This window comes from Mesoplodon bidens (genome assembly GCF_964165515.1).
Source record: "Mesoplodon bidens genome assembly, chromosome: 18".
NCBI lineage: Eukaryota > Metazoa > Chordata > Mammalia > Artiodactyla > Ziphiidae > Mesoplodon > Mesoplodon bidens.
Genome location: NC_138175.1, coordinates 51,792,377 through 51,817,880, shown reverse-complemented (window position 1 = coordinate 51,817,880; position 25,504 = coordinate 51,792,377). Strand labels below are relative to the sequence as shown.

Genomic DNA, 25,504 nt, shown 5'->3' with positions numbered 1-25,504 from the left:
CTGCCCAAGAGGGCTCTGCCCTGCTGGACTGTGAACAGCCTCAGTGAACACTTGCTGACGGGGATCGGCAGAGGGAAGGAGGAGCTTCTGCCAGCTTCTGCTCTGCCCTGGTCTCCCCACCTGCACGTGAGCCGTTGATGGGGGTTCTCTGTCCCAGGCAGCAGAACTCTCCCTCAGGAGCCCGCTATGATGGGCAAAGCGGCTGCTTGGCTGGCTGGCCCCAAGACCGGCCTGTCCAGCTCCAGGGTGCCCCAGGGAGATGAGAGATGAGGGGATGGGGCTTTATGAAGCGGTCACCCCCATCCCAGCAGCTCCCGAGGCTCCACCATCGGAGACAAGCTGACTTACAATAATGACTTTATTTTAACATATTTAATTACAGACATAAAAGAGCCGGGAAGGGGGTGAGCCCCAGCCGAGCCCCGCCCTGGGGCTGCCAGGAGCGGGTGAGGTGCAGGTGAGGCCTCCCTGATGACCCTCCTTCCAGGGGTCTTCCCATGGCGGGGACCTATTGCTTTAGCAGGGGAGGGGCCACGCAAGCAAGGGGACGGGGAAGCCTCTGGGCCCCGCCCCCCCCAGCAGTGCTGGCCTCCCTCCAGAATGCCCGCTCGGTGCCCCACCCTCCGCCTCTCCACCTCCTTCTTTGTCCAGGGAGCAGACCATCTGGCCAGCCCCCCACCCCCTCTGCAAACCTAAAGGGGAATAAATACAAACTTTACAAAGTAAAAGGGGGTTCCAACGTTGCCCTGGGCCGGGCCTGGGGTCAGATGGGGAGCAGGGGCCCTGCCACGTGGGCCTCACATCATCCCTAACTGCAGCAGCGTGCTGGCGTAGGCCATGGGCTTGACGTCGGGATGAGGCTGAGAAAGCAGAGGCACACAGGTTAGACACGGACAGAAATGGGCGGCGCGTGGAGGAGGGTCTTCTGAGCACCAGATGCAGAAACCAGCCCTACCCCTGAGAGCCGTTATGCACTCCTAAGAGCCTCTTCCCCCCGGGGCCCAGGCCAGGGAGAGCAGGGAACCCAAGGGGGTGACTCACCACTGCTGTGAACTGGTGGAACTGGGGCCGCAGGTCAGAGCCCCGGAGGTGGATGTAGGCAGCTTTGTTCCCCATCTGGTCGCTGCGGGGACAAGGGCAGAGGGGCCAGTGTGGCCCATCAGAGGCTGGGTGGGCCTGGGGCACCAAGGAGGCGGCGGGGCAGGGAGAGGGACGGAGAAGAGCCCTGGACAGAGTCAAGGACACGGACGGACAGAGAGGCTGACCAGGCAAGAGACAGGAATCCAGGTGAAGAGGGGCCCAGGGGGCCCAGGCAGGAGTGGGGATGAGGGGGAGAGAGGGCCATGTGGGAGCCGGGGGCGGGGAGAAGAGGGCCCGGGGAGCAGGGCCGGCAGAGGGCCTTCCTGACAGGATGGGCAGAGGGCACGGGCAGCCCCCCAGAGGCAGGCCTCTTGCCAAAACCTGGTCTCCAGGCTGACCGTGCCCTGGCTCTAGTCAACAGGAAACACAGGGGACAGAGGAATGTGGTGCCCGGCCACCTGGGGATGGAACGGCCAGAGCACAAGAGACTCTGGTTTCTTCAACCAGAAACCAGCAAGGGGGAGGGCAGTAAGAACAGGCAACTCGAAGATCAGGAGACTGAAAACGTGGCCCTTGTTTGGGTCCTGCTTGGAAGAAATGGACTAAAATGAGACACTGATGAGAGACGTGGGGAAATGGAACTCTGGCTGGGTTCAGGTGACCTCTTTTGAAGGTGTGACAGTGGTATCACAGTTACATACAGAAAAGAAGACTTCCTTCTTTCAGAAATATACTAGGGCAACAACGGGTAGAGAGAGAATGCCTGGGGTTTGCTTTACAATAGCCCACGGTAGGGGTAGGGGTGGTGAGAGCTGGTAACTGTTGAACCTGGGTGACAGGTACGTGGGCGTTCATCATACTATTTTATCTACTCTTATGTATCCTTGGAATTTTCTATCACAGAAAGTTAAAAAAAAGAAAACCACCAGTGGGCTGAGAAGACAGGCCCGGATGGGTGGGGCAGGTGGGGACGTACCAGTAGTTGGGGGCAGAGAAGACGGTGACGCAGCGCCCGCCGTGCGCCACCTCATAGCCCTCGGCCTTGACCTCGTGGCTACGGATGATGTAGTCCAGGTTGTTCTCCTCCAGGAAGGCCTTGGTGACGTCGGGCCCGAACTGGCAACTCACACCCCGCTTGCTGACCGAGCGCCCGTTCTGGGGAGACAGGGAGCTCAGGGTGCCTGCCGCTCTTCCAGCCCGCCCGCTCTGCCCACAGCCCGCACCTGCTGGCCACGGCCCCGGGCAGACTGACCTGCGGCTGCGGGTCCGACCAGAGCAGGTCGCACATGGGACCTGGAAGGGAGCAGAGGGTAGCGTCAGGGCCTGACGGAGGGCAGGGGAGGGGCCATCCGCCGCGGAGCGGGCGTGGGGCACGTGAGACAGGACTCTGAGCCACTGCCCGCCTCCCCGCTGACCTCCCCCCGGGGCCAGACCCCATTCAATCCATTAGGGCCCCAAAGCTGGAGGGAGCGTTTTTTTTGTTGTTTTTTTTTTTGGCCGCACCACGCAGCATGCAGGATCAGAGTTCCCCCACCAGGGATGGAACCCGAACCCCCTACAGTGGAGCGCGGAGTCCCAACCACTGGACCGCCCTGGGGCCAGGGAAGTCCCTGGAGGGAGCTTTTAACACTGCAGTTCTGACCAGGTCCCTCTGTTGCTCAAGCCTCTGTGGCTCCCACTGCCCTAGGAACGAAGACCAAGCTCTTCACCTGGACCTGTGAGGCCGGACAGGGTCTGGCCTCACCAGCCCCTCTGCGCCCCGCGCTTGCCCGGCCGCACTCCTGCGAGAAGGCACCTCCTCCTCCCGCCCTGTCGGCGTTCGCGTGGTGCCCCCAGGAGGCCCTCCCACGGCCGCTACCTCACCACTCCACAAACACCCTCTCCCCACAGCTGTGTGTCGTTAACACTCTGCTGTCTGTCCCCATCACATCACTCCAGGGGCAGCAGGTGAACTCACAAATAAATAAATAAATGACCGCTGTGTGCTGCGGACACTCATGCTCCCCGGCCAGCACTGCCTCACGAGGGAGGTGCACTGACCCAAGTTACAGGTCAGGAAACTGAGGCTCAGCCTTGCTGTCTCTTGCCGAGGGCGCAAAGCCCATCGGGGCAGGGCTGGAGCCCCCGAGCCCCCGGAGGGAGGGGCTGTCCCCAGCCTTCCCCAGTCACCTGAATCTGGGGGCTGCCGACTCCGCTCGATCTTCCTGATGTCGTCCAGGGTGACGCCGTCCTCACTGAACAAGCCCCCGTGCATGATCTGGGGTTCAGGTGGGAACAGCAGCGTGAGGGCAGGGGCCAGCCACACCCCAACCCTCTGACTCGCTGCACCGCATGGCGGCGGCGGGGGCGGGTCTGCCTCACCAGCACTTTGCCATTGATACACTGGGCCAGCGGGAGCCACTCGAACACCTCGCTGAAGAGCTCGTACATCTGGGCTGTGTACTTGGCCTTCACCTCACCCTCAAAGCCATAGATCTGGTTCATGTTGTCCGTCTCATGGTTGCCTGGCCGACAGCAGGACAAAGAGAAACCTCATCACTGCTGGGTGCCCTCTGGCTCAGACCCCGCCAAGGCCAAGGAGGACAGCCCGGTGGCCCCAAGCCAATGGCATCCACACAGAAGCTCACTGGTCCCTCCCAGAAACCCGGCCCCTTTCTAGAGGGGCAAACGGGCTGAGAAGGCACATGGCCACAAGGCCCAGGCCTGCACTGCTCATCACGGAGTGGGTTTGGCCTGGGTTCAGCCCTGGCCCCGATCCCAAGTGACCAGAGGCGTGTCCCTTGCCCCTGTGAGCCTTGCGCTCCTTCTTGAAGGACCTGCTGTACGTTTTGGGCTGGAAGTACCAAGGAGGGGGAGGTATTGACAAAGAAGAGGCCCCCTGCAGAATGCCTGCTGTGGGCCAGTCCCACGCCGTGCTTTTATCTTCCCACCCGCAACCTCATTCCTCCCTCCCAGGGCTTGGGGGAGACAAGGAAGCTGCCAGGCCCCCACGGCTGCAGCAGGCGCTCACTGAGCATCTGCCACATGCCAGGTCCTGCTGCAAGAACTCCCCGAACCTGGCTGTGGACCTGCCCGGTGTCAGCACTCATGCCCCCAGGAGCCCCCAACCCAGCCCGCTGCCCTCACTTCCTCCTGGTTCTCCTCCTCTCCTAGCTGCACCTCCCGCTCACCACCCCACCTCTCAGCACGCAGGTCCTCCGCCTGCGGCCCTCACTCCCTGCTGAGCTCATCCTGCCCGATACCACATGTACGCTGAGGAACCCATACTTTACAGCCCCCCCGGGGCCCCCAGACATCTCTCAGTCTCACAGCCACGTCCAGAGCCAAGCTCCCCATCTTCCAGCCTACACCCTGCTCTTCCTGTCCCCTTGTCTGTCAGTGGCAGCCACAGCCCTCCAGATGCTCCAGTCAAAACCTTGGAGTACCCCCTTTGACCCCTTCTTTCTCTCACACCCTCATCCAGCCCACTGGCAAACACTCTGGGTTCTACTTTGAAAAGTGAGCCCCAATCCAACCACTGTTCCCACCCGGGTCCAGCCACCAGCAGTCTCCCTGCTCCCACTCTCAGCCCTTGGTTTGTTCCCCAAACGGAGGCCCAAGGGATCCTCTTAACACCAGAGAGAGCCCCTGACCCTCCTCTGCTCAGAGCCCTCCCATGACCAAGTCCTCCCCAGGGCCCACAGAGCTCCATGAACGTGATGCCGCTGCACAGTGCACAACCTGCCCGACCTCACAGGGCAGGCCCGCGCATGATCTCAGCGAAGACACAAAACAAACACACCTGCAACTGGTATCCCCACTTCTTAGATAAGAAATGGGAGGCTCACAGAGGAAAAAGCGAGGGCTCTGCCCAGGTCCCCACACTGACCCCAGACCCTGCTGCCTTCCAGCTCACCTCGAAGTAGGTGAAAGTGATCAGGGTACAGGAGCTTAAAGCCAAAAAGGGTGAGGATCACTTCTACAGAGAAGGAGCCGCGGTCCACGAAGTCGCCATTAAATATCTGCCCTGCTAAGGAAAACAAGGGTTGCGGGGAGTGATCCCTCCTTAGCCCCTCCACACCCCGGCTCCTGTCGGCACTGCCCTGGGGTCGAGAATGCCCGCAGGGCTTGGGGCGTCTCTCCTCACTGTGTAGGTCTGGCCCAGCAGCTTGGCCTCTCTGGGCCTCGGGATGGTACTAAGATCTCCAACCTCGTCTGCTCCTCAGGGAAACTGATGGCAGAGGGGGAGACCCCAGGTGGTCAGCCGGCTTCACCTCTCCCCCCAGTATAGGCCCAAAGCCACAGGGCAAATGGGACACAGGCCCCCCCACCCGACACTGCACAGGCCTGGTAGCCCCACCCAGTGGCCACTGATCAGGCAATCATAACATCCGCAAATACTTATTCAGCATGGACCGTGGGCCACTGAGCACGTCACAGGTATTAACACACTATTCCTCTCAGTAGCCCGATGAGGGAAGCCCGCTCTACCACTATCTCTTCTCCCCATTTTACAAACAAGGAACCTGAGGAACTGCGAGGTGAAGTGACCTGCCACAGCCATAGCTGGAAAACGGCACAGCCAAGAGGGAAGCCAGGTGTGGGCAGGGCCAGGCGCCCCACGTACGTGCTCTTGTACCACACACATCCAGCCCTGTTTCAAGCTGGGGAGAAGCTGGGGCTCGGACACACTGGCCACCTGCCCAGGTCACACAGGAGGTGGGGACTGGCCCTGGCCGGTCTGGTCCCAGAGCCCAGAGCGCAAGGCCACCAGCCGGCCGCTCCACCCCCGCTCAGTGCCAGAGCAAGCACTCCCTCCTCAGGCTCACGCCTGTTTCCCAGGCAGGGGTTCCTCTCCCTCCTGCACCCCACACCCGTGAGGCGGGGCAGGGGAGGGGCCTGCCCTTCCGAAGAAGGATACGTAGGGGTTGGTGTCCGAGGGTAAACCGTTGAGCTCAAATATGTTGAGGAGGTCATAGAACTGGCCGTGGGTGTCCCCGCACACTGTAATCTTCTCTGTCTGGAAGAAAAGAGGCCACCGGAGAGGGAGGGGCCCAGAGAGAGATGTGGGGAGGGGGGAGGGGGAGGGGGGAGAGGTCACAGCAGACGGAGAAGAACCATGCGAAACACACAGGCGGAAGGCACAGAAATGAAGAGGGGAGGAAAGAGACAGCCAGGAGGAGAGAGACAGGGCGGGGGAGGAGGGCAGACGTCAGGGAGAGAGAAGGCAGACCAAGCCCGGTGGGTCTGTGAGTTTCTGAGCTCCGTGGCCCCTCCCCAGCCAGGGAGCCACCCGCCCCGGCCCGCCTGCCCGCACACTGCCCCCAGCGCGCACCTCTTTGAGCGTCGTCTCCACGAGTGTGCTCAGCTTGGAGAGGACCTCTTTGACCTGTACCAGAATCTGGAAGGCAGGGCAGGCTGTGAGTGGGGCCAGCTGGAGGGCCTGCTGCCCACCCCAGCCCCCGAGAGACTGTACTGGCCAGGAGACGCTGCTGGGCTGAGGGTGAGGGAGAGGCGGGGAGAGGAGAGGAGAGGAAGGGGCAGGGGAGGCCTGGCTGCGGAACACAGGCGGCCCCCAAGCTGTGACCCCAGTGTCCTATGCGGCATTTAAACATCAGGATTATTTCATGGGAAAACCTAGATTCTTGGTTTCTCTTAAAACAATCAGCATGGATGGACCTAGAGACTGTCATACAGAGTGAAGTAAGTCAGAAAGAGAAAAATAAATACCATACGCTAACACATATATATGGAATCTAAAAAAAAAAAAAAAATGGTTCTGAAGAACCTAGGGGCAGGACAGGAATAAAGATGCAGATGTAGAGAATGGACTTGAGGACACAGGGAGGGGGAAGGGTAAGCTGGGATGAAGTGAGAGAGTGGCATGGACATATACACACTACCAAATGTAAAATAGATAGCTAGTGGGAAGCAGCCGTATAGCACAGGGAGATCAGCTCAGTGCTTTGTGACCACCTAGAGGGGTGGGATAGGGAGGGTGGGAGGGAGACGCAAGAGGGAGGAGATATGGGGATATATGTATATGTATAGCTGATTCACTTTGTTATATAGCAGAAACTAACACACCATTGTAAAGCAATTACACTCCAATAAAGATGTTAAAAAAAAAAAAAACAATCAGCATCATGAAGAAACACACAGGATGAAGCCAGATGTGGAACATTTTATAAAACAACTGGCTTGGAAACGTCTAAATGTCAATGTCACAAAAATCTCCCAAAAAAGGCTTGAGACTGTTCTAGATGAAAAAAAGGTTAAAAAGGCAGGGCATATGCAGTAATTGATCCTTCAATGGATTCTGGATTTTATTTTATTTTTTTATTATTTTTGGCCACGCCGCACAGCTTGTGGGATTCTTAGCTCCCCAACCAGGGATTGAACACAGGTCCTCAGCAGCGAAAGCACAGAGTCCTAACCACTGGACTGCCAGGGAATTCCCCGGATTTTGGATTTGAAAAAAAAAAAAAAAAAAAAAAACAGCTAAAAAGAATGTCTGGGGGGAAAAACTGGGGAAAATTAAAATATTTGTCTAGAAACACAGAGTATTAGTTCTTTCAGATTGAAGATGACCTTGATAATGTCATGTACACCTGACAGTGTTTGCAAATCTTATGGACAGCCTGTGGACTGTTTGCATTAGTCAGTATTACTGTATTGGTACTAAATTACTAAGGTGGGATGACTAAATCTTAGTCACGTAGGAGAACGTCCTGTTTTTAGGGGATACAGATTATGATGCAACTTATTCTCAAATGGTTCAGGAAAAAGAAAAAAGTGTATGTGTATATACACACCCATATACATAGAAAGATGAACTGAATGTGTCAAAATGTTAACGGTGAACCTAGGTGAAAGGGGTGTGATGTTAACCGCACTGTTCTTTTGACTCTTCTGTAGGCTTGACAATTTTCTAAATACAAAGCTGGGAAAACAGAGTGTTAAAGAGAAGAGGAGGGAATTCCTTGGTGGTCCAGTGGTTAGGACTTGGCACTTTCACTGCCAGGGCATGGGTTCAATCCCTAGCCAGGGAATTAAGAATCCCACAAGCTGCACAGCAGGGCCTGGAAAAAAAAAAAAAAAAAGGAGGAGATGTCCACTTCAGGTCAGAATGTAAAGAGTTTGTAAAAGACTGTCATTCTTGCCCTAATGACGAGAACAAGCCAAAAGAAAAAACAAAAACAAATGAACAAACAAAAAACCCCCTGAAACATCTGAGAGCAAGGACACAAAGAAACCTAAGTTAATCAAACTGCAGACAGTAACGGTGAGAAACCCTTCCCTGGGAGAAAGGGACCGTGACTGCATTCCTCCTGGCAGCGCGCCAGGAGGGCAAGACCCTTCAAGGCTGAGAAGAGGGGAAGCCGGCAGAACCCTCGTGACTACGTGGGCTGGCATTACAGAGCCCTGAGGGGCCCCGCCACAGAAGGCCTCCACCCTCACCCTCGCCCTCGGATTCTCTCCCACGGCCACCCAGAAGGCGAGGCGCAAGGCGGCGTAGTGGAGAGAGGCCATCTGAGGCACAAAAGTGGGGGTGAGACTGGAGGGCGGAGAACTCCCCAGCCACCCCATCTTGGCAGCGGGGCTGAAAATCAGAGCGCTTTCCTCCAGTTCCAGAAGCTGGAGACTTACAGCATAAAGACATCCCTGGGATTTTGCCAGGGCTAAGATCCCAAGCCCTGCTGACGGGAGAGTCCGATTCCACTCTGAAGACATCTGAAACCGGCGGTGCACTAAGTCCAATAAGACCTGCCCCTAAACTGCAGATGAGATGGACACAGACCCTCACAATAGCAGCCCGACAGAATCAGGTCCTGCCGTTACCTGAAGGAAAGTTTTGTCCCGGTCGCTACTACTCTTTTACACAAGATGTCTGGCATACAATAAAAAATTATAAGACGCAGAGAGCACACAACGGAAGCAGACCCAGAGATGGTGGAATATCCAGACAGAGACTTTAAAATAACTATGAAAAAAATGTGTTAAAGGATCTAGCAGAAAAGGTAAATGACATGCATGAACATATGGGGCAGAGATGAAAGCTACTGAAAAATATAACCCAATGGAAATGCTAGAAATAAAGAATTCATTTGCAGGGTGCCCGGCACACTACGGGCTCAGTAAGTGTTCGCTGCCGGTACCACCCTTCTCCTCTCGCGCCGTGATGGGGTTCAGGCCCGGCTGTGATGCTGTCCTGGGGTCACAGGTGTGTTCAGCCCTCGACAGGGGCATTACCTGGTAGGCGCATTTCCGGTGCAGTTTCTTCTGGTCCTTGTACCACTGCATGAGCTCTTTCATGAAAGTGATTGTCACTTTGCCGTTCTCAAGCTTGGGTCCGCTGTACTCATCCTCGATGGCTGGTGTGTGAATGGGGGGATGAGAGTCAGTGGCCAGGGCCACCGTGAGGGTGGGAAGCGGGGCCTGGCTGCCAGGCACGGGGCAGATGGCGCTGGACGCACAGGTTGAGAGGGGGATGGAGTGAGAGAAGATGCCACTCCCCGGCCGGGTCCTCTCGTGGCCCGCTCCTTCCGTTCAGGTCAGCCCAGCCCTCGCCCCGACTGGACTCAATAGCACTTAACACTGCTAACTGACGAGTCAATCCTCTCTCCCCACTAGGACACCAGCTACAGGAGGGCAGGGGCTGCTTTGTCCTCAGCTGTATCCCCAGTGCCTAGCACAGTGGCACCTATTAGGTGCCCAATAACCATCTGTGGAATGAATGACGGACTCAGCTGAGCGCCCAGAGGACCTAAGGACAAACCAGACACAGGAGGCCCGTGACGGGTGAATGCAACTGTGGAGGGCAGGGTGGGTGGCACAGCAGGGAAGCTCGCCCGAACCTGGAACCTCCAGACCCAGCTCTGGACTCTGGAGTCCCCAGAAGCGCAGGCGAAGGAGCAACAGACAGCGTGTGGGGACAGGCACCAGAGGCACCACTGAGCCCCATCCCCCCTGTGCCCCAGCATGCACTGGGAATGGAACGCTCTGGGCCGGGCACAGCGGGGCACCCAGGCCTGACTCACTCATGCTCTCGATGTCGAGCGAGTCCACGACGGAGCGCTTGTGCTCGTCACCTGCGATGGCCCGCTCGAAGGCCTTCTGCTTCACGATCTTGTTGCACTCCTGGTATTTCATCTTGGCATCCTTGTCGTGGGGCTTCACCTTCACCACCTGGGTGCGTGGGTGGGTGAGAGGGGAGGGAAGGAAAGAGGCATCAACACCCAGGCCGGGGTCGGGGCCATAGGGAGACGGGGATGCCACAGCTGCCCTCGGCCTGCTTGGCCCGGGGCTTCACGACTGCTGAGCGGAGCACCCGGGCCAGGGGCACTAGGGGTGCAAGCCTGGGCTCGCTTCACCTCTAGGCCTCGGCTTCTGCATCCCCAAACTGGGCCTGACAGAGCTGCCCACACAGGGCTGCCAGGTGGGTAAACGTGCTAACGTGCTACCCAGATGCTCTTAATAAATCTTAGCTCTGACCATCAAAATAAAAGTGGCCCCGCTTCAGCCTCCTCATTGCAGTCAGAGCGGGCCGAGGTGCACTTTACTGATACCGTTACAGTCAATACCAAGGGGGGTGGAATTGACAGGAAAGGGTGGGCCGGATCCAAAGTCATCATTTACAGCCCAGACTCATCTGAAGAGGCAATGACTTGCTGGATAACCCGGACTCGCTGAGCCTAAGTTTTCTCATCTGCAAGATGGGGGAGATGACAGGCTCCACCTGCCAGGGCTGTTGGGGGTGATACACAGGGCCTGGCACGCAGCCTGGGCTCTGCAGGCAGCAGCGGGCATCTAGTGGTGACGTGGCCCTTGTTCAACCTTGGGCACTGGGGAGACCCAGGACAAGTGAGTTCCCTCAGTTTCCTCCTGTGTAAGGTAGAGGTGACGGTGTTTCTGTCCTAGGGGGCTGGGAGGACTAAACAAGTGAACACTTGCAAAGTGTGTGCAGCGGTGCCAGGCGGCAGTCAAGTCCACATTAGCGTAGGCTGCTCTTCAGTGGCCCCTCTCGTGGGCTGCTGCATTCATTAAACGAGATCGTATGGAGGAAGCGGCGGGCACACGGCTTTGGGACACACTCAGTTCTCAGGAAAAGGAGCCTGTCCTCTCCGCCCTCCTTTCCTTCTATCCCTCTTCCTACAAATTCTGATCCTCCAAGCTGAGAGGCAGGCAGGGCTGCATTCAGATTCCAGCTCTGCTACTTACTTGCTGGGGGACCCTGGGCAAGTGAATTCACCCCTCTGAGCCTCAGTTTAGTTATCTGTAACTGTTCCTGTAATTATTAGTGGACCCTGCCTGACCTGCGCACCCTGTTGGCCTCCCCAGGAGCGGACTCCCATAGCTCCTGTGCCGGGGGGCCGAAAGGGGTTTGCCAGGGCTGGCCCTCAAGGGCAGGGATGCCCCCCCGTGGAAAGCCTGCCAGAGTGAGTCAGAAGCCTGGGACAAGGCATCTGCTAATAACCCCTGGGGGTCAGTGTGGCTCACGCCCCTGAGAATGGGTGTGCTGGCCAGGAGCGGGGGCAGGAAGCTGGTTCGGGGCAGGCTCAGGCTAGGGTACCCTCCAGGCAGCTCCGCCCGGGGTAGGGGTGCGGTGCGAGGCTTGGGAAAAAGGCAGCACCAGACCTTCCCTGGAGTCCTTCCCACCAAGGAGAACTTACGAGTCCACACCCCAGGACAAAGTCCAAACCACCACTGGGCCTGGCCCACAGAGGCCCGCCCACCCCTCCACGTTCTCTGTTTGCCCAGCACTACCAGCCAGACCAAACTCCCAAGTCCCCAAGTGCGCCAGCTCCTTCTCACCTCCAGGCCTTGTACAGGCTGCCCCCGGCCCAGAACACCTCATTTCTACCTCCAGTGACTTTCTAGCCTCTCCTCCTCCTCCAGGTCTCAGCTCCCCTTTCCCCTCTCCCCCAGGCTGGGTCAGGCACCCCCTCTGAGCTCGCACAGGGCCCTGGGCTCCCCCCGCCCGCCCCAGCCCTGAGCACTGCTGGAGATGGGTCTGCTTCCCCACTGGAAGGCGGCCATGGCCATGAGGGCAGGGCTGAGGCCGTGTCCCAGCTGTGAACGAATGCCCGGAGTGGATGGAGGCCCCACTAAGCATTTCCCTCTGAGCAACTACCCTGTTCTCAGAGAGCTCAGAGGTTGGGGTGCGGGATGCAGGCAAACACCGACAACCCCGGGAATAAAGGGGCGGGAGCAGCGACAGCAGCAGCAGCAGCACTAGGACACAGCTAAGGGTTCGAACGCTCACCACGTGGCTGACGTTGTGAGCGATCACCTTGCTCACTGTAGCCTCAGAGCAGCTCTATGTGATGTTACCACATCTCCATTAGACAGAATAGGAAACTGAGGCCCAGAGAGGTGAGGTCACTGACCCGAGAAGCCAGGAATCCGTTCTCTCCCTGCTTGAGACCCTGCTCCCCTGGCACGCTGGGATGTGCTCCCCTCCCTACCGCTGCCACCGTCCCCACAGTGCCCTGTGCGCCCTCCAGGGAGACACCGTTGTGGTCAGGAGTGCAGGCTCTGGGGCCAGGCCTCCAGGGTCTGCATCCAGGCCTTCCAGGGCAGGCAGCCCTACCTCTCCAGCCTCCCTCAGCTTCTAGAAAGCGAGGGAGGCTGGAGAGGTGGAGGGTGGCTGTGAGAATTTAACAGCAGGCCCATCACAGGGCCCAGCAGCGAGCGAGTGCCTGTGCCAGGGCCTGGGGCTGCTGCGACTGCTACTCTAACTGGCTGCCTGGCTGGGACAGGGAAGTGACCCTGCCAGGCTCCCGCTCCTGGGGAAGGTCGTTTGCTCCAGGTTGGAGGGGCCAAGTGGGTCCCAAGGCCTGTTGGGTCAGAAGCGAATGCTGGACTTTTCTTTAAAAAGTGGGGTCTGGGGCTTCCCTGGTGGCGCAGTGGTTGAGAGTCCGCCTGCCGATGTAGGGGACACGGGTTCGTGCCCCGGTCCGGGAAGATCCCACGTGCCGCGGAGCGGCTGGGCCTGTGAGCCGTGGCCGCTGGGCCTGCGTGTCCGGAGCCTGTGCTCCGCAACGGGAGAGGCCACAACAGTGAGAGGCCCACGTACAGCAAAAAAAAAAAAAAAAGTGGGGTCTGGGGGCTTCCCTGGTGGCACGGTGGTTGAGAGTCCGCCTGCCGGTGCAGGGGACACGGGTTCGTGCCCCGGTCCAGGAGGATCCCACGTGCCGCGGAGCGGCTGGGCCCGTGAGCCATGGCCACTGGGCCTGCACGTCCGGAGCCTGTGCTCCGCAACGGGAGAGGCCACAACAAACAGTGAGAGGCCCGCGTACCCAAAAAAATATATTAAAAATAAATAAATAAATAAATAAATAAATAAAGGTGGGATCTGGGTTGTATCTGTGTCAGTATCCAGATTCTGATGATGATGCCAGATATGTCACTGGGAAAACTGGGAGAGTGGGACCTCTCTCTGTATTACTTCTTACGGCTGCATGTGAAGCTACAATGCTCTCAAAAGAAAAAGCTGCTTTTAAAAAGTGGTATTTTCAGCTGGGAGTATCCACAGACAGTAACTACAACGACTCGAATCAATGAAATGATAACATAGGCTCGTGATCCCCACGTGAAGCCATGGGGGCTGCGCGTGTTTGGGAATTGGGAACTCTTAGGATTTTAGAAAGGTGACACAGTGCACCCACGTGCTGTATGTTACAGGACACCTCCAGCAAGTCCGGGTGGCACCTGGTAACCACACACACTCCCGTTTCTGCAGTGAAACTTCTAGTCGCACTACAAGGGGGCAAACAAGACCATCAACGGCCTATCAGTTCAGGTCAGATTTTGCCACCAAATGAGTTGCCCAAACTTACCAGACTATTTTTCACAACGGCTCGGGTTTAGAACTGAGGTGAAGGAGGACTGTAGTCTGGGAGCAAAAGCTGACTTCAGGGGACCCACATGACAACGTGTGGCGGGCCATTAGGATTATTTCCAGTGTAGAGGTGATGGGATGCAGCCCAGAGAGAGGCCATGCCTGCCCGGGGCACACGGGCAACCAAGGAAGCCAGGGGTCTGGGGGAGGCAGTGGGAAGCAGGACATTAGGGTTTGCACCCCACGGGTCGAGACCCTCCAGTGAATTCATCTAGGAGGTCACACCAACACTCCTTCCATAATACATCAGAGTGAGACCATCAGAGTACGCTGCCTGAGCTAAGGGTGATGATTATGCCAACAAGCCTGGGACCAGGCTGTCCCTTCCTGGCTGCGGGACCTCGGGGCAGTGACTACTCTCTGGGCCTCGGTCTTCTCACCTGTAAATCAGGAATAGTAAGAGTCCCCACTGCGTAGGGTTGTCATGAAGGTCACGTGAGTTATCACAGCACGAAGGTCACCAACGCACCCGGCCCCTGAGAGCGCCGTGTCAGGTGTCAGCTGTGACCGTTCCCGTTACTATCATATGTCCACACCTTAGGGGGACGGGCGTTCGTACAGGCTAGCGAGGCAAAACGCATTTGCTAACTGACTGTGCTGGGCTATGCTGTAAGAAGAAACCCAAATGCAAACCATATTACAAACCAAACCCCCAAAATCCCAGGAGAGGGTGAGGAGTGCTGAAGGAGTCCCCCAGATCCGGCCCGGGCCCGTGTGATTCACCACCTGAGTTCCAGCCACAGATGGGAAAGAACACAGGTGGAATCTTCTGGGAAGAGGACCCAATAAGGGGGCGGGGAATCCTGGAGCCAGAGTCCCCCGGAAAGGATGAGCTTGGAGATGAGGGGCGTTGGTGGGGGGATTCAACATGGACCCATGGCAAGTGGAGATCAGCTCCTGCCCTGGAGGGAGAGCAGAAGTGCCCCCAGGTCCCCGCCCCCTAACAAGGCCCTGTGCCTGCACACGGCTCTTCCTGGGGGCCGCAGGCTCTCCCCCAGACGCCCCCGGGAGGAAGCGCACCCGGTACTGAGCAGGGCCAGGCCCTACTCTGAACGTACTACTCCTGCCGAATCCTCACAAGGCCCTGAGGCAGGCTCTGCTGTTCTCTTCCGTTTACAGATGAGGACACTGAGGCCGAAGATCCAAAGCTCTGAGATACACAGCTCATAGCCGGGCGTCCTGACCGCGGAGCCGGTGCCTCCAGCCCCTGCATGAGTGACCTTCAGAATTTGAGACTATGACTCACAGTAAGAAATATATATTTTATCACACCTCATATGCATCCGTATTCACATGAATGAAAAATCCTCTTTCACAAATAAATACGCACTTCCTCCACACAACAAACTGCTGTCTCTCGATTCTATTTGATGAAGACACAAGTGCTGGTCTCAAACTGTTACAGACTTCACGGCCCACTAACCATTACAAGCATGGGCTATGGGGTCAAGTCTCAGCCCTGCCACTTCGCTGCCGGGTGACCTTGGAGGAGGGACTTCCTCTCTCTAGACCTCTTCTTCCTTCTTGTAAAATGGATTGAACGCATTTTCCTTCTTGTAGAAAGCACATCAAGAGCTCACAGCAGAGCTAGGTCCACAGTGAGTAGGCAGGTGAGGAAACTGAGGCTGAGAAAAGAAAGGTCCTTCACCTGAGGGCCCAGGCGGCTGTTAGACAGAGCCTCAGGCTCTTTGTTTAACCAAGGTCACATCTCGGTTCCGCCTCCAAGGATGCCATGACTTAAGAGGGGGCCTGGGCACATCCCCCGTGAAACTCCAGCACGTCACAAGATAGCCCTGGAGGTAGAGACTCTGGACGGGGAGCCACCCCAGGGCCCAGCCCCTCTGCCCTGCACCCAGGGTCGGAGGAAACGTGTCAGAAAGGACGGCCTGCAGGCGGGCAGCTGGCCCAGGTGGGCAAGGATCTCAGGCTCATGCAGGGGCTCCCCAGGGCTGCTGGCAGAGCCCTCACAGGGAAATGGGCCGTGACCTGGCCCCCAGGGCATCCGCAAGGCCTGGGAGAAAACTCAGATGCAGTGTGCCCACAAGACGGCTGCAAGTGACCTGTCAGCCTCATGGAATATGCAGGGCGAGGCCGCAGTCTGGGCCAGAGCTGTGCCGCAGACCTGTGCTTGGGGTTCCTCTCCTCTCCTGCCCCCTCCCATCTCCTTCAGGCCCCTCCCCCCATTTGGGGACCTGCAGGAAAGCCCTGCCCCCACCCAACCCCACCTGTCTTCTGAGTTAGTTACTGAGCCCTCCAGCCCTATGATCTTTACGCACACCACTTTCACCAGAGCCCAACAGCCGCCCAGGAGGTGGCCACTCCTCCTGTCACCATTCTCCAAATGAGGACGCCAAGGGACAAGGGAGAGGTTTGGCCGGGGAATGGCCTGGGAGCCCACGCTTGTAAGGGCTCTGTTCTGCTGCTCCTTCCTCCGTTCTCCTCCCGGGGGGTCACCCCAGCCCCCTCCTCCATTCCGCCCCTCAGTCTCTGAATTATCTCCTCCTCCAGGCCTCTGCCCCACCCTGACACAGGTGCCCCCGGCCCAGCTCCTGGCTCGAGCCTGCACTTGGCCTGACAGCCGCCCTCCTCTCCGGGCCAGCAGCCAGCCCCATCCGTCTGACCTGGCTCCCTCCAACTGCAGCCTGTGGCTCTCAGCCTCCCCTGCCGCCTCTCCCGACACAACAGAAGCTGCTCAGAGTGCGTGACGAATGAAATGAAAGGAGGGAGTGCCGGGTGCGTTGCGGGGACGGAGGCAGAATGATCATTCGTTCAACGAACACTAAGCCCCTGTTGGATGCCAAGCACCATCCCAATGACCAGAATAAACAAAACCCCTACTCTCAAGGAGCGACTCTCTCCAGCGGGGAAAGACGCGGGCCGGAGGGCTGGGCTGCCTGCGTTCAGATCCCAGCTCTGCCGCCCGCCTGCTGCGTGCTGGTGGGCAGGGGACTCGAGCCTTCTGGGCCTCAGTCACCCCATCTGTACGATGGGAGTAATCACAGTTCCCACCTCACAGGGCTGACGCACAGGTCACTCAGCCAGCTGACGAGAAGGGTGTAGAACGTGCCTGGCACGAAGGCGTGTGCTCTGGGAGACCTTACCACTATCGTTGTCATCAGAGCAGTTAGAGCGATGGGGTGGCAGATGAGCGAGTGAACTGGTGGATTCCTGCCGTCCTCTAGGTCCCCTCCCTCGTCACCTCGTTAAAACACGTCCCCCGTTTGCTCCCTCTGCAGCACATCACCCTAGTCTATTTTCTCCCAGGCCCGTATCCTCACCTGCAACGATTCTGTGTACCCTCACAGTGACGGGTTTGTTTTTGGCCCTCCTCCGAATTATAAGCTCCACCAGAAGAGCTGTGTGCCTCTTGTCCACCAACAGTAACAGCAACAAGTATCGTAACAGTTAATTATAACAGAACACTGACTACATGCTAGGGGCTGTTCTAAACACTTGGAAAGCAGAGGCTCATTTATTCTTCACGGCAACCCTGAGAGGTAGGTCTTACTGTCCTCCCATTTCACAGATGTGGGAAAGAAGGCACAGAGAGGCCAGGTAACTTGTCCCAGGTCACCAGGCGACGATGGCAGAGCTGGGCTACGAGCCCGGCTGGCATCTGTTGGATGAGCAAGCGGCAAGTAAACGTGTGAATGGCCTCCGCATACCTCCCCCCGTCTAGTCCAGCTGCACACACAGAGGCCGTCCTCCCCCAGCCCGCCCCACCCGGCCCTCAGCACCCGCCCGGCTCAGAAGCTGGGAGCTGGCTCACCCCCCGAGGTCTGGCTCACCGTCTCATAGTCGCGCAGGGCGGCCCGGAACTTGCCCAACGCCATGTTGCTGGCGGCCCGGCGGTAGTAGCCCTTGATGTACTTCTTGTCCATCTCGATGGCCCGCGTGGCGTCGGCCAGCGCGTAGCCATAGCACTCAGTGCGCAGGTAGGCCAGGCTGCGGTTGCCATAGTAGATGGCATTGCTGGGGTTCAGCTCGATGGCCTGGCTGTAGAACTTGATCGCGTTCTCGTATTCCTTGGCTGTGAAGATGGAGGAGGAGAAGCATGAGGTAAGCTGCCACCGCCCAGCCAGAAGAGGCCCTAGGCTGGGTACTCGCCCAGTCCCCCAATTTACAAATGGGGAAACTGAGGTCCACAGCTGAGCTCAGAAACGTCTCTTCAGCCCACCCCCCTTCCCTGTCCTGACCTGTCCCACCCTAGCACAGGCCTTGTCTCCTCAGGCCCAAATCCCTAAGACCCCAAATCACTTCCACACACGCATCCACCCAACCATCACCCCCCAAGGCCCCAGGTGGACAATACTTCTTCCAGGACTTCAGGAGGGTCTTACTGAATGTTCCCCATGGCCCGGAGAGGATATGTTACTGAGTGCCAGACCTGAGCTGTGAACCAGCAAATGTGAGTCTGCCCTGAGCCCCTTGGTTGTGCAGCCCCCCAAAGCAAGTAAACAAGCCCAAAGAGGGGTTCTAGTAGGAGAATAGGAAGTGGGGAAGGAAAAGGAACCTACTTAGGTCTCAAGAAGGAGACATTTCAGCAGAGACCCAAAGGAAGTGACAAACCAGACCAGAGGAAGAGCATTCCCAACAGAAGGAACAGCAGGTGCAAAGGCCCTGGGGGGGAAAGGGGGTGAGAGAGCATTATGTTCCAGGACCAGCAAGAGGGTGGTGTGGCTGGGGTGGAGTGAGCTTGGGGAGGGCAGGAGATGAGGGCAGGGAGGCTGGCAGGACAGATCCCAAAGACCACAGCCAGAGCTGGGTGTGGACATCAATGTTCTAAGTGTGGAGTGACAGGATGTGACATCTGGCCAAGGGGAAAGGTCAATTTTATTTGAAATGAGCTACGGCCATGCCTTGCACGTTACATCTCGGCCTGTGGAATCCTCACATCCCCACGGCATAAGCACCGTCTGGTGCTCACTTTACAGCAAGCCACAGAGGTCTTGTTCAAGGTCAAACACTCAGTTTGTATCCGCAGAGCTGTCTTGGGCCCCGCACATACGGCCATTCAACAGGCAGGAGGCCGAAGCTAGGAGGTGTGCCCGAACTGCGGGGACCATGATGTGCCAGGTGCCACGTGGGACTCTTGGTACATGAGTCGCCTCACTGAACCCTCACGGCAACCCTGAGGACAGTTGCATTAGCCCCATTTTCCAGACGTGGCTCTAAGAGGGAAACCCCAACACACAAAGTGGCAGGCAGGAATTCTGAGCCAGGCCAAGACCCAAATGCTCTCACTCTCATCCTCCGTACCAGGTGGCCTCTCAGTGGGAGCCTGGCATAGAGACAGGCACAGGCACAGGGGCAGGCAGCCTGGGCCCAATCGCTGGCTCCACTCCTTACTAGCTGTGTGTCCTTGGGCAACTTATGTGCCCACTCTGGTCTAAAGTTTCAGAGAGTCCTCCAGACACTGAGCCTAAAATGAAAATTCCTGCCCTAACTCCCACTATTCTTTTCTCCAGAGCCATCTGATAAACCATGGCTTTCCTTTGTTTGCTTATAATCCATCGTCCCAATTTGAACCTAAGCGCCCCATAAGGGCAGGGGCCCTGTTTGTCTTACTTCTTTGAACCCTTGCCCTGTCTGAGGACACAGCAGCACCCCCCAGCCCTGCCCTCCTGGGGCTCACAGTCCAGTTGGGGGGTGGGAGTGACACAGCACACACAGATCCACCCCCAGACAGTGATGACCCAGAGTGTTTTACAGCTGGGGCAACCCAGAGGGGATGCTGGAGCTGAGACCTGGAGGAGGAGAAAAAGTGAGCCAGGTGAAAAGAATGGAAGAAGAGGATTCCAGGCTCCATGAATGGTTCCTGAAGGAAGGAAGGAAGGAATGAAAGAAAGTGAAAGACAGGACACACCTACACTAGAGAAAGAAGCCAGGTGCTGGGAGATGCCAGGAACAATATAACGGCGATTCCTTCTGCAGGCTAACGTCTGGCAACCTTTCAAATGGCTCGGATGTCACCTCCTTTGGAAAGCCTTCCTTGACACCCAGGCTGGATCAGGCACCTCTCCGGCTGCCTCCGCCCCTGGGCTCCCCTATCCCAGCCCTGCCCCCATGGGGTAGTCACCGTTAGGTGATGGGTGTGTCCCCCAGGATGGTGAGCGCTGGAGGGCAGCCCAGGGCTTCCCAGAAACACGCAAGGGCAGAAGCAGGCAGCCCGAGTCTGACTGACCCTCCCTGGAACACCAACACCTTCGAGGGCTCCTTCCAGCCTCCTGGCTGGGCTCCAGAGGCCGACTGGCCAGCGCTCTTGCCGGGCCGTTCGGCATGGGGTGGGGAGCCTGGTGTCTCGGAGCCGGACATCTGGCTCTGAGGATCCCGACCACGAGACCTTGGGCAGACAGCCTCCCCTCTCTCAGCCTCAGCTTGCTCATCTGAACTGCGGGAACCACAGTCGGCCCTGCCCCATGGGCTGGTTGTGAGGGTGAAAGGAACTCCTGGATGAAATGTGGCTACAGCAGAGAAGAGGTCAGCAGAGGCTTGTAAAAGAAGTGAATAAATGACTAAATGAAAGGAAGAAGAGACTAGAGCAGAGGAAAGAGGAGGGTACTTCACACAGCTACCCAGTGGCACCAGATCCCAGCCCTGCTCTATGTGCTCGACAAATTTGAGCGCATTTAATCCTCAAGAGAGGCCCCATTTTAGAGGAGGAAACTGAGGCACAGAGAAGTTAAGGTTTGCCCAGGGGTCACACAGCAAGTAAGAGGAAGAAACAAGATTTGAACCCAGGCAGCCTGAGCTCTTAAACCTGTCTACAAACTCTTAGACTCAGAGGCCTCCTGGGGGGTCAAATAGAACCCCTCTCTTTTTACAGAAGGGGGTGGGGAGCAATGAGGCCCAGAAAGAGGAGAAGAGAGCTGCCCCACCAGGGCCTCTGGAATGGGCCTGAGTTCACAGAAGTGACCCAGCCATGCTGACGGGGGCGGGGGGCCTGGGGCCCCTCTTCTCCCACTGGGGCCAGGACGGCTCCAGGTGAGGCTGTGGGTAAGGACTCTGAACGTGGGTGCCAAGCACGTGGTGAGGAAGGGGGATATCCGGGCTGTGCTGCTCACACACTCTGACCTTGGGCAAGTGGTTTCACTTCTCAGAGCCTCAGCTTCCTCTATAAAACAAACAGGCCCGCTCCTGCCTAGTGCTCGGGGGAGGATTAAACAAAGTGGTGTACCTGGCCACCACGGGGGCTCAATTAAGGCGAGCTGTAATTATTCCTTTCATTGTTATTCCCCCAGCCCTGGAGACTGGGGCTCTGTGCCTGCAGCTGCCTGCCAAACGCAAGGGACCCGGACCAGAAGGGGCATTCCCCTCCGTTCCAGCTCAATGCCAGGACCGCTGGCTACCTGCCCAGTCTCAGGCCTCCTAAGAGCTCAGATCCCAGGTCCTGGAGGGCAAGGAGCCCTTCCCGACGGCCTACTGTTTCCCAGAATTCTTCCCTCGCCACAGCATCACCCCCATACTTGCTGCTCCTCTTGAGCCCCATTGCAGGAACAGCCCCACCTTCCACACCACCCTCAGCTGGAGACTGGACCCTGTCCTGGACACCTGATCCCTCAGGCCCCAAAGCCAGGCAGTCACCCTGTTCTGTCAAGTCAGCCTCCGGAACATCTCTCAAATCTGTTCTCTCACTTCCATCCCGAGAACCCCTGCCTGCCCTGGTCTGGCCTTCCTCCTCTCCTGCCCAGGTTTCTGCCCCAGCCTCCTCCCAGCTCTCCCAGCGTACGCCCCCTCCTGCCCCTCCAGAGGGGCCTTTCTGAAGCACAAACCCAATCCAGTCCTTCCCCACTCAGAACCATCCACGGCTCCTCAGGGTCCTCAAGGGGAAAGCTCGGGCTCCTGCCCGCAGCCTCACCATAAACTCCTCTGGCCTCTTACACTCCAGCCCCACTCACTCACTTCCTTGGTGCCAGGCTCACCTCTGGGCCTTTGTCATCCAGCTCTTCCTGCCTGCGGTTCCCTCCTCCCTCTCTCCAGGCGGCCGCTGTCATTCTACCTCTGAAACATTTCTTGAGTCGATTTCCGTCTCTCCAGCCTAGTGGGCAGCACCCCCCTCCTCCCCACTCACCTGTCCACCATTCTAGTCTCCTTCCTGGTCTCCAGCCTTGCCCTTGGGTCCAGTCTCTACAAGGCCGCTGGGGGATCGCCTTCAAACGCACTAATCAGACCGTGCCACTCCTCTCCTCAAACCTTCCTTGGCTTCCTACCACCCTAGGGATCACGTCCTTGACCTGCCTCCAGAGCTCTACCTTCCAGTCTCACCTCTCACCAGTGCCACCTCCTTCTCGCTGCTCCGGCCTGACCTGACTTTCCCACTCTTAAAATCTGTTCGTGCTCCCACCAGAGGACAGCTCTCCACTAATGCTCTGGATTCCTCCCATGCCCCACCCCTCCTCCAGGGCTCTGCTGCTGTAGGTCTCCTCTCTCTCCTGCAGGATCAACTCTCTCTCTGTAGGACCATACTCTTAGTCTCTTCTATTCTTAAAAAAAAGCACCCTCCCCCCATTTCTCCACTCCCCCTCAGAACCAAAATTGTCAAAACCCTTGTCAACAATTGCTGTCTCCACTTCCTCATTTCCCATTCACTCTTCAGCGCCCTTCCCTCTGGGTACCATCACCATCATCCCCTAGAAACCGCTCTGGTCAAGGCTACCACCAACATGTTATGGAGGCAAATCCAATGGTCAATGCTTGGTGCTCACTTTGGCAGCATCCGACCTCAGGTAGAGCCCCTCCTTCTAGAAGCACTCTCTTCTCTCAGCTTTCCTGATTTTCCTTCCACCTCACTGACCACTCTTACTCAGCCTCTTCTGCTCTAAACATTAGAATCCCTTGAGGTTCCGTACTAGGCCCCTTCTCTTCTGGGGTGACCTCACCCATTCCCAGGGTGTTCCAGTCCACCCATTGGCTCATCATGCCCAAATTCCTCTCCAAAGACTTCCAGACTGGCCCATCTACCTACTCAATGTCTCCTCTTGGACAGCAGAGTCAAATCCACACTAGTCTATGCAGTGATTTGTGACACCCTACATGAACTGGCCCCTGTCCTAAGCTTATCTTGTACCTGTTTCCCTACTAACTCATTAAAGTTCCAGCCAAGCCAGCCAGTCTCTTTTCATTCCCGACCTCAGGGCCTTTGCACAGGCAGCTCCACCCACCTGGGACACTCCTTCCCAATTCTCCTTCTCAACTTAAATGGCTTTTCCTCAGTACGATCTTCCTTGACCGCCCTCTCTAAAGTACTAGCCTCTAACCCTTATTCTCTACTTCACACTCCGTTGCGGTTTTTCCAAAGGACTCATCACAGCTTCTAAGTATTTTAATATTTATCTGCGTGTTTACTCAATGTCTGACTCTTCTGCTAAATTACAAGCTATATAAGGGCAGGGCTACATCTGACTCATCTGCTGCTACATCCCTAACGTCGAGCATGGTCCTTAGCACATAGCAGATGCTCAATAAACGTAATGAATTAATGAATGAATGGGTGCCCCCACATCTTTCTTTCCCAAGATCCTAAGTCATACTATTCTTGGGATTGCCTCACCTCTACTCCCAGAACCTCCCTTCTCCTGGTGTAACCCCAAATTTCCTACTTCCTTGCCCTCCCATCTAATGATCTATTCTCCACTCCCATGATTTCCTGCTCTACTGGGACAGTTCCCCCCTCCCCCCCACTTGGTGTCTCTCCACTTGGTAGCGCCATCACTGCTCCGCCCCATGTCACTACTTGGTAGCACCCTCTTCAGGTCTCACCATAAGCTGGCACCTCTGGGGTCTCACATCTGGTAGTGCCCTCATTCCCGTCCCCCTCCCGTTTCATACTTGGAAGCGCCTTCCTCAGTCTCCCCACTTAGCACCCGCTCTGTACGCCACTTCTAGGTGTCACCCCTTCTCTCAGAAGGCCCCTCTGTCGCCCCTTGGTAGCGCCATCCTCGGCCTCCCCACGCCCAGTCACTTGGTAGTGCCTGCCCCGCGCCCAGGCTTGCCGCTCCTCGTTGCCATGGTTCCGCGCGGGCCCGGCACCCCTTGACCTGGGCCGCTCTCCACCCTCCTTCGCTCCCTCCAGGGCGGGCGCACCTTTGAAGTAGTCGTTGGCCTGCGTCTTGAGCTCCTCTGCCCGCTTCAGAGCGCCATCAGCCGGGGGCTCATCCCGCGGGGGCTCAGCACACTCAGTCCGCTCGCCCTCCGCCATCGCCATGCCGCAAAGCGACCCCCCACCCTGGCAACCGCGGCCAGCGGCACCCGGCCGAATCGTCGCGAAGGAGTGCCGAGTTCCCGCTGCCGCTGCTGCACAAGTGTCGTAAAGCGCGGGCCCTGAAGGCTCCCTTCGCGCGCCTGCGCAGGGCGCTTTAGCCATAGAGCGCGCGGAGAAGGTGACCAGAGGGCCCCCTGACGGCGCCCTTCCTAGCATGAGCCAATGGGGAAGGCGAAAAGGGGCGCGCGGGCGAAAAAGGCCCGGCGTGGCCCCGTCTCCCAAAGTTCCGTGTTCCGAGCCGCAGAAGTTTCTCGGGGTCTTAAGTGGGATTTCCCTGCCGTCTTCTCCCGTTGGTAGGTGGGTTGCGAATGCTGCTGGTGGGTGTGGCTTTTCTGCGAGGCAGCACCATGCCCAACGCGGAACCGGAGCCGGGGGTCAAGCCCTTTTGTCAGTTTACCTGCGTGACCTTAAACAAAGAAACCTTCCCTTCCTCTCTAGGGCCTCACTTACCCCTCTCTGAAAAATGGGCGGTTTCTCAAACCAACACCAGAAAGGGCCAGTGTTTCTAAGTTATTAATTAAAGGTGCCCTGCATCCCCTAGCCCTGAGCTAGGCTTAGAAGTTTGGTGCACCATCTCCTTTCTCCTTCCTCACCCCCCAGTCACCAGCCTTCCATGGCTCCTCAGTGCCCTTAGGAGAAAACCCAGACTTTTTCTGATGACCTAAGAGACCCTGAATAGTTTAGCCTCAGGCAACATCTCCAGATGCCACTCCCATCCCCAATCTTCATTCACGGTCCACCGTTCCAGACTATCCTTCCGAAACCCACAGCCGCTACTCAATACCGAACTGTAGCACTAAATCCTTTAAGGCTCTGCTCTGGCTCCCCTCCTGGGGATAGCACGAGCTATCCCACCCCCAAAACTTCTTGTCCTGGCAATCTGACCCTACCACATCCAACAATCACCCGAGAAGGTAAATACTAGTATCGTCTCCATTTTACAGATAAGGACACTGAGATTTGCAGAGGTCAACGTATTTGCCCAAGGTCATACAATAAGAAAGTGGCAGAGCCAGAACTTGAACCTGTCCCACCTAATTCCTGTGCTCTTGATTCCTACTCTACTGTTCCTGTATGCTCCAGAGCCTACGCTGGGGGTTAGATTTTTTAGATTTTTTTTTTTTTTTTTTGGTGTGTGTGGGAAGAATGCCATAATGGATTTGGATCCTGGATTCGAGTCCAGCACAGCCCTTCCCTGCTGTGTGACCTCGGGCAAGTGATCATCCTCTTTGAACCTCAGTTTCATTCTCTGAAAAATGGGGATAATGACTGCCTATTGT

At 57.2% G+C, this 25,504-nt stretch overlaps 1 protein-coding gene across 1 annotated transcript; it reads right to left on the bottom strand.

Annotated features, from left to right (window-relative positions):
- Positions 1 to 340: 340 nt before the first annotated feature.
- Positions 341 to 24,203, bottom strand: PPP5C (protein phosphatase 5 catalytic subunit). Its single transcript, XM_081217215.1, has 13 exons — positions 24,047 to 24,203; positions 17,752 to 17,993; positions 10,101 to 10,248; positions 9,313 to 9,434; positions 6,395 to 6,460; positions 5,981 to 6,079; positions 4,976 to 5,081; positions 3,442 to 3,584; positions 3,250 to 3,337; positions 2,333 to 2,373; positions 2,057 to 2,235; positions 1,042 to 1,123; positions 341 to 860 (listed from the first exon to the last, which is right to left on the bottom strand). The coding sequence occupies exons 1-13, from the start codon at positions 24,165 to 24,167 to the stop codon at positions 798 to 800; spliced, it is 1,500 nt and encodes a 499-aa protein (XP_081073341.1). The 5' UTR covers positions 24,168 to 24,203; the 3' UTR covers positions 341 to 797.
- Positions 24,204 to 25,504: the final 1,301 nt, after the last annotated feature.

Coding starts and splice junctions, on each gene's coding strand:
- PPP5C (XM_081217215.1), bottom strand. CDS start 24,167: ATGGCGATGGCGGAGGGCGAGCGGACTGAGTGTGCTGAGCCCCCGCGG. Junction 17,994..24,046: donor GGCCAACGACTACTTCAAAG/GTGCGCCCGCCC, acceptor CCATCTTCACAG/CCAAGGAATACGAGAACGCG. Junction 6,080..6,394: donor TGGAGACGACGCTCAAAGAG/GTGCGCGCTGGG, acceptor CTTTTCTTCCAG/ACAGAGAAGATTACAGTGTG.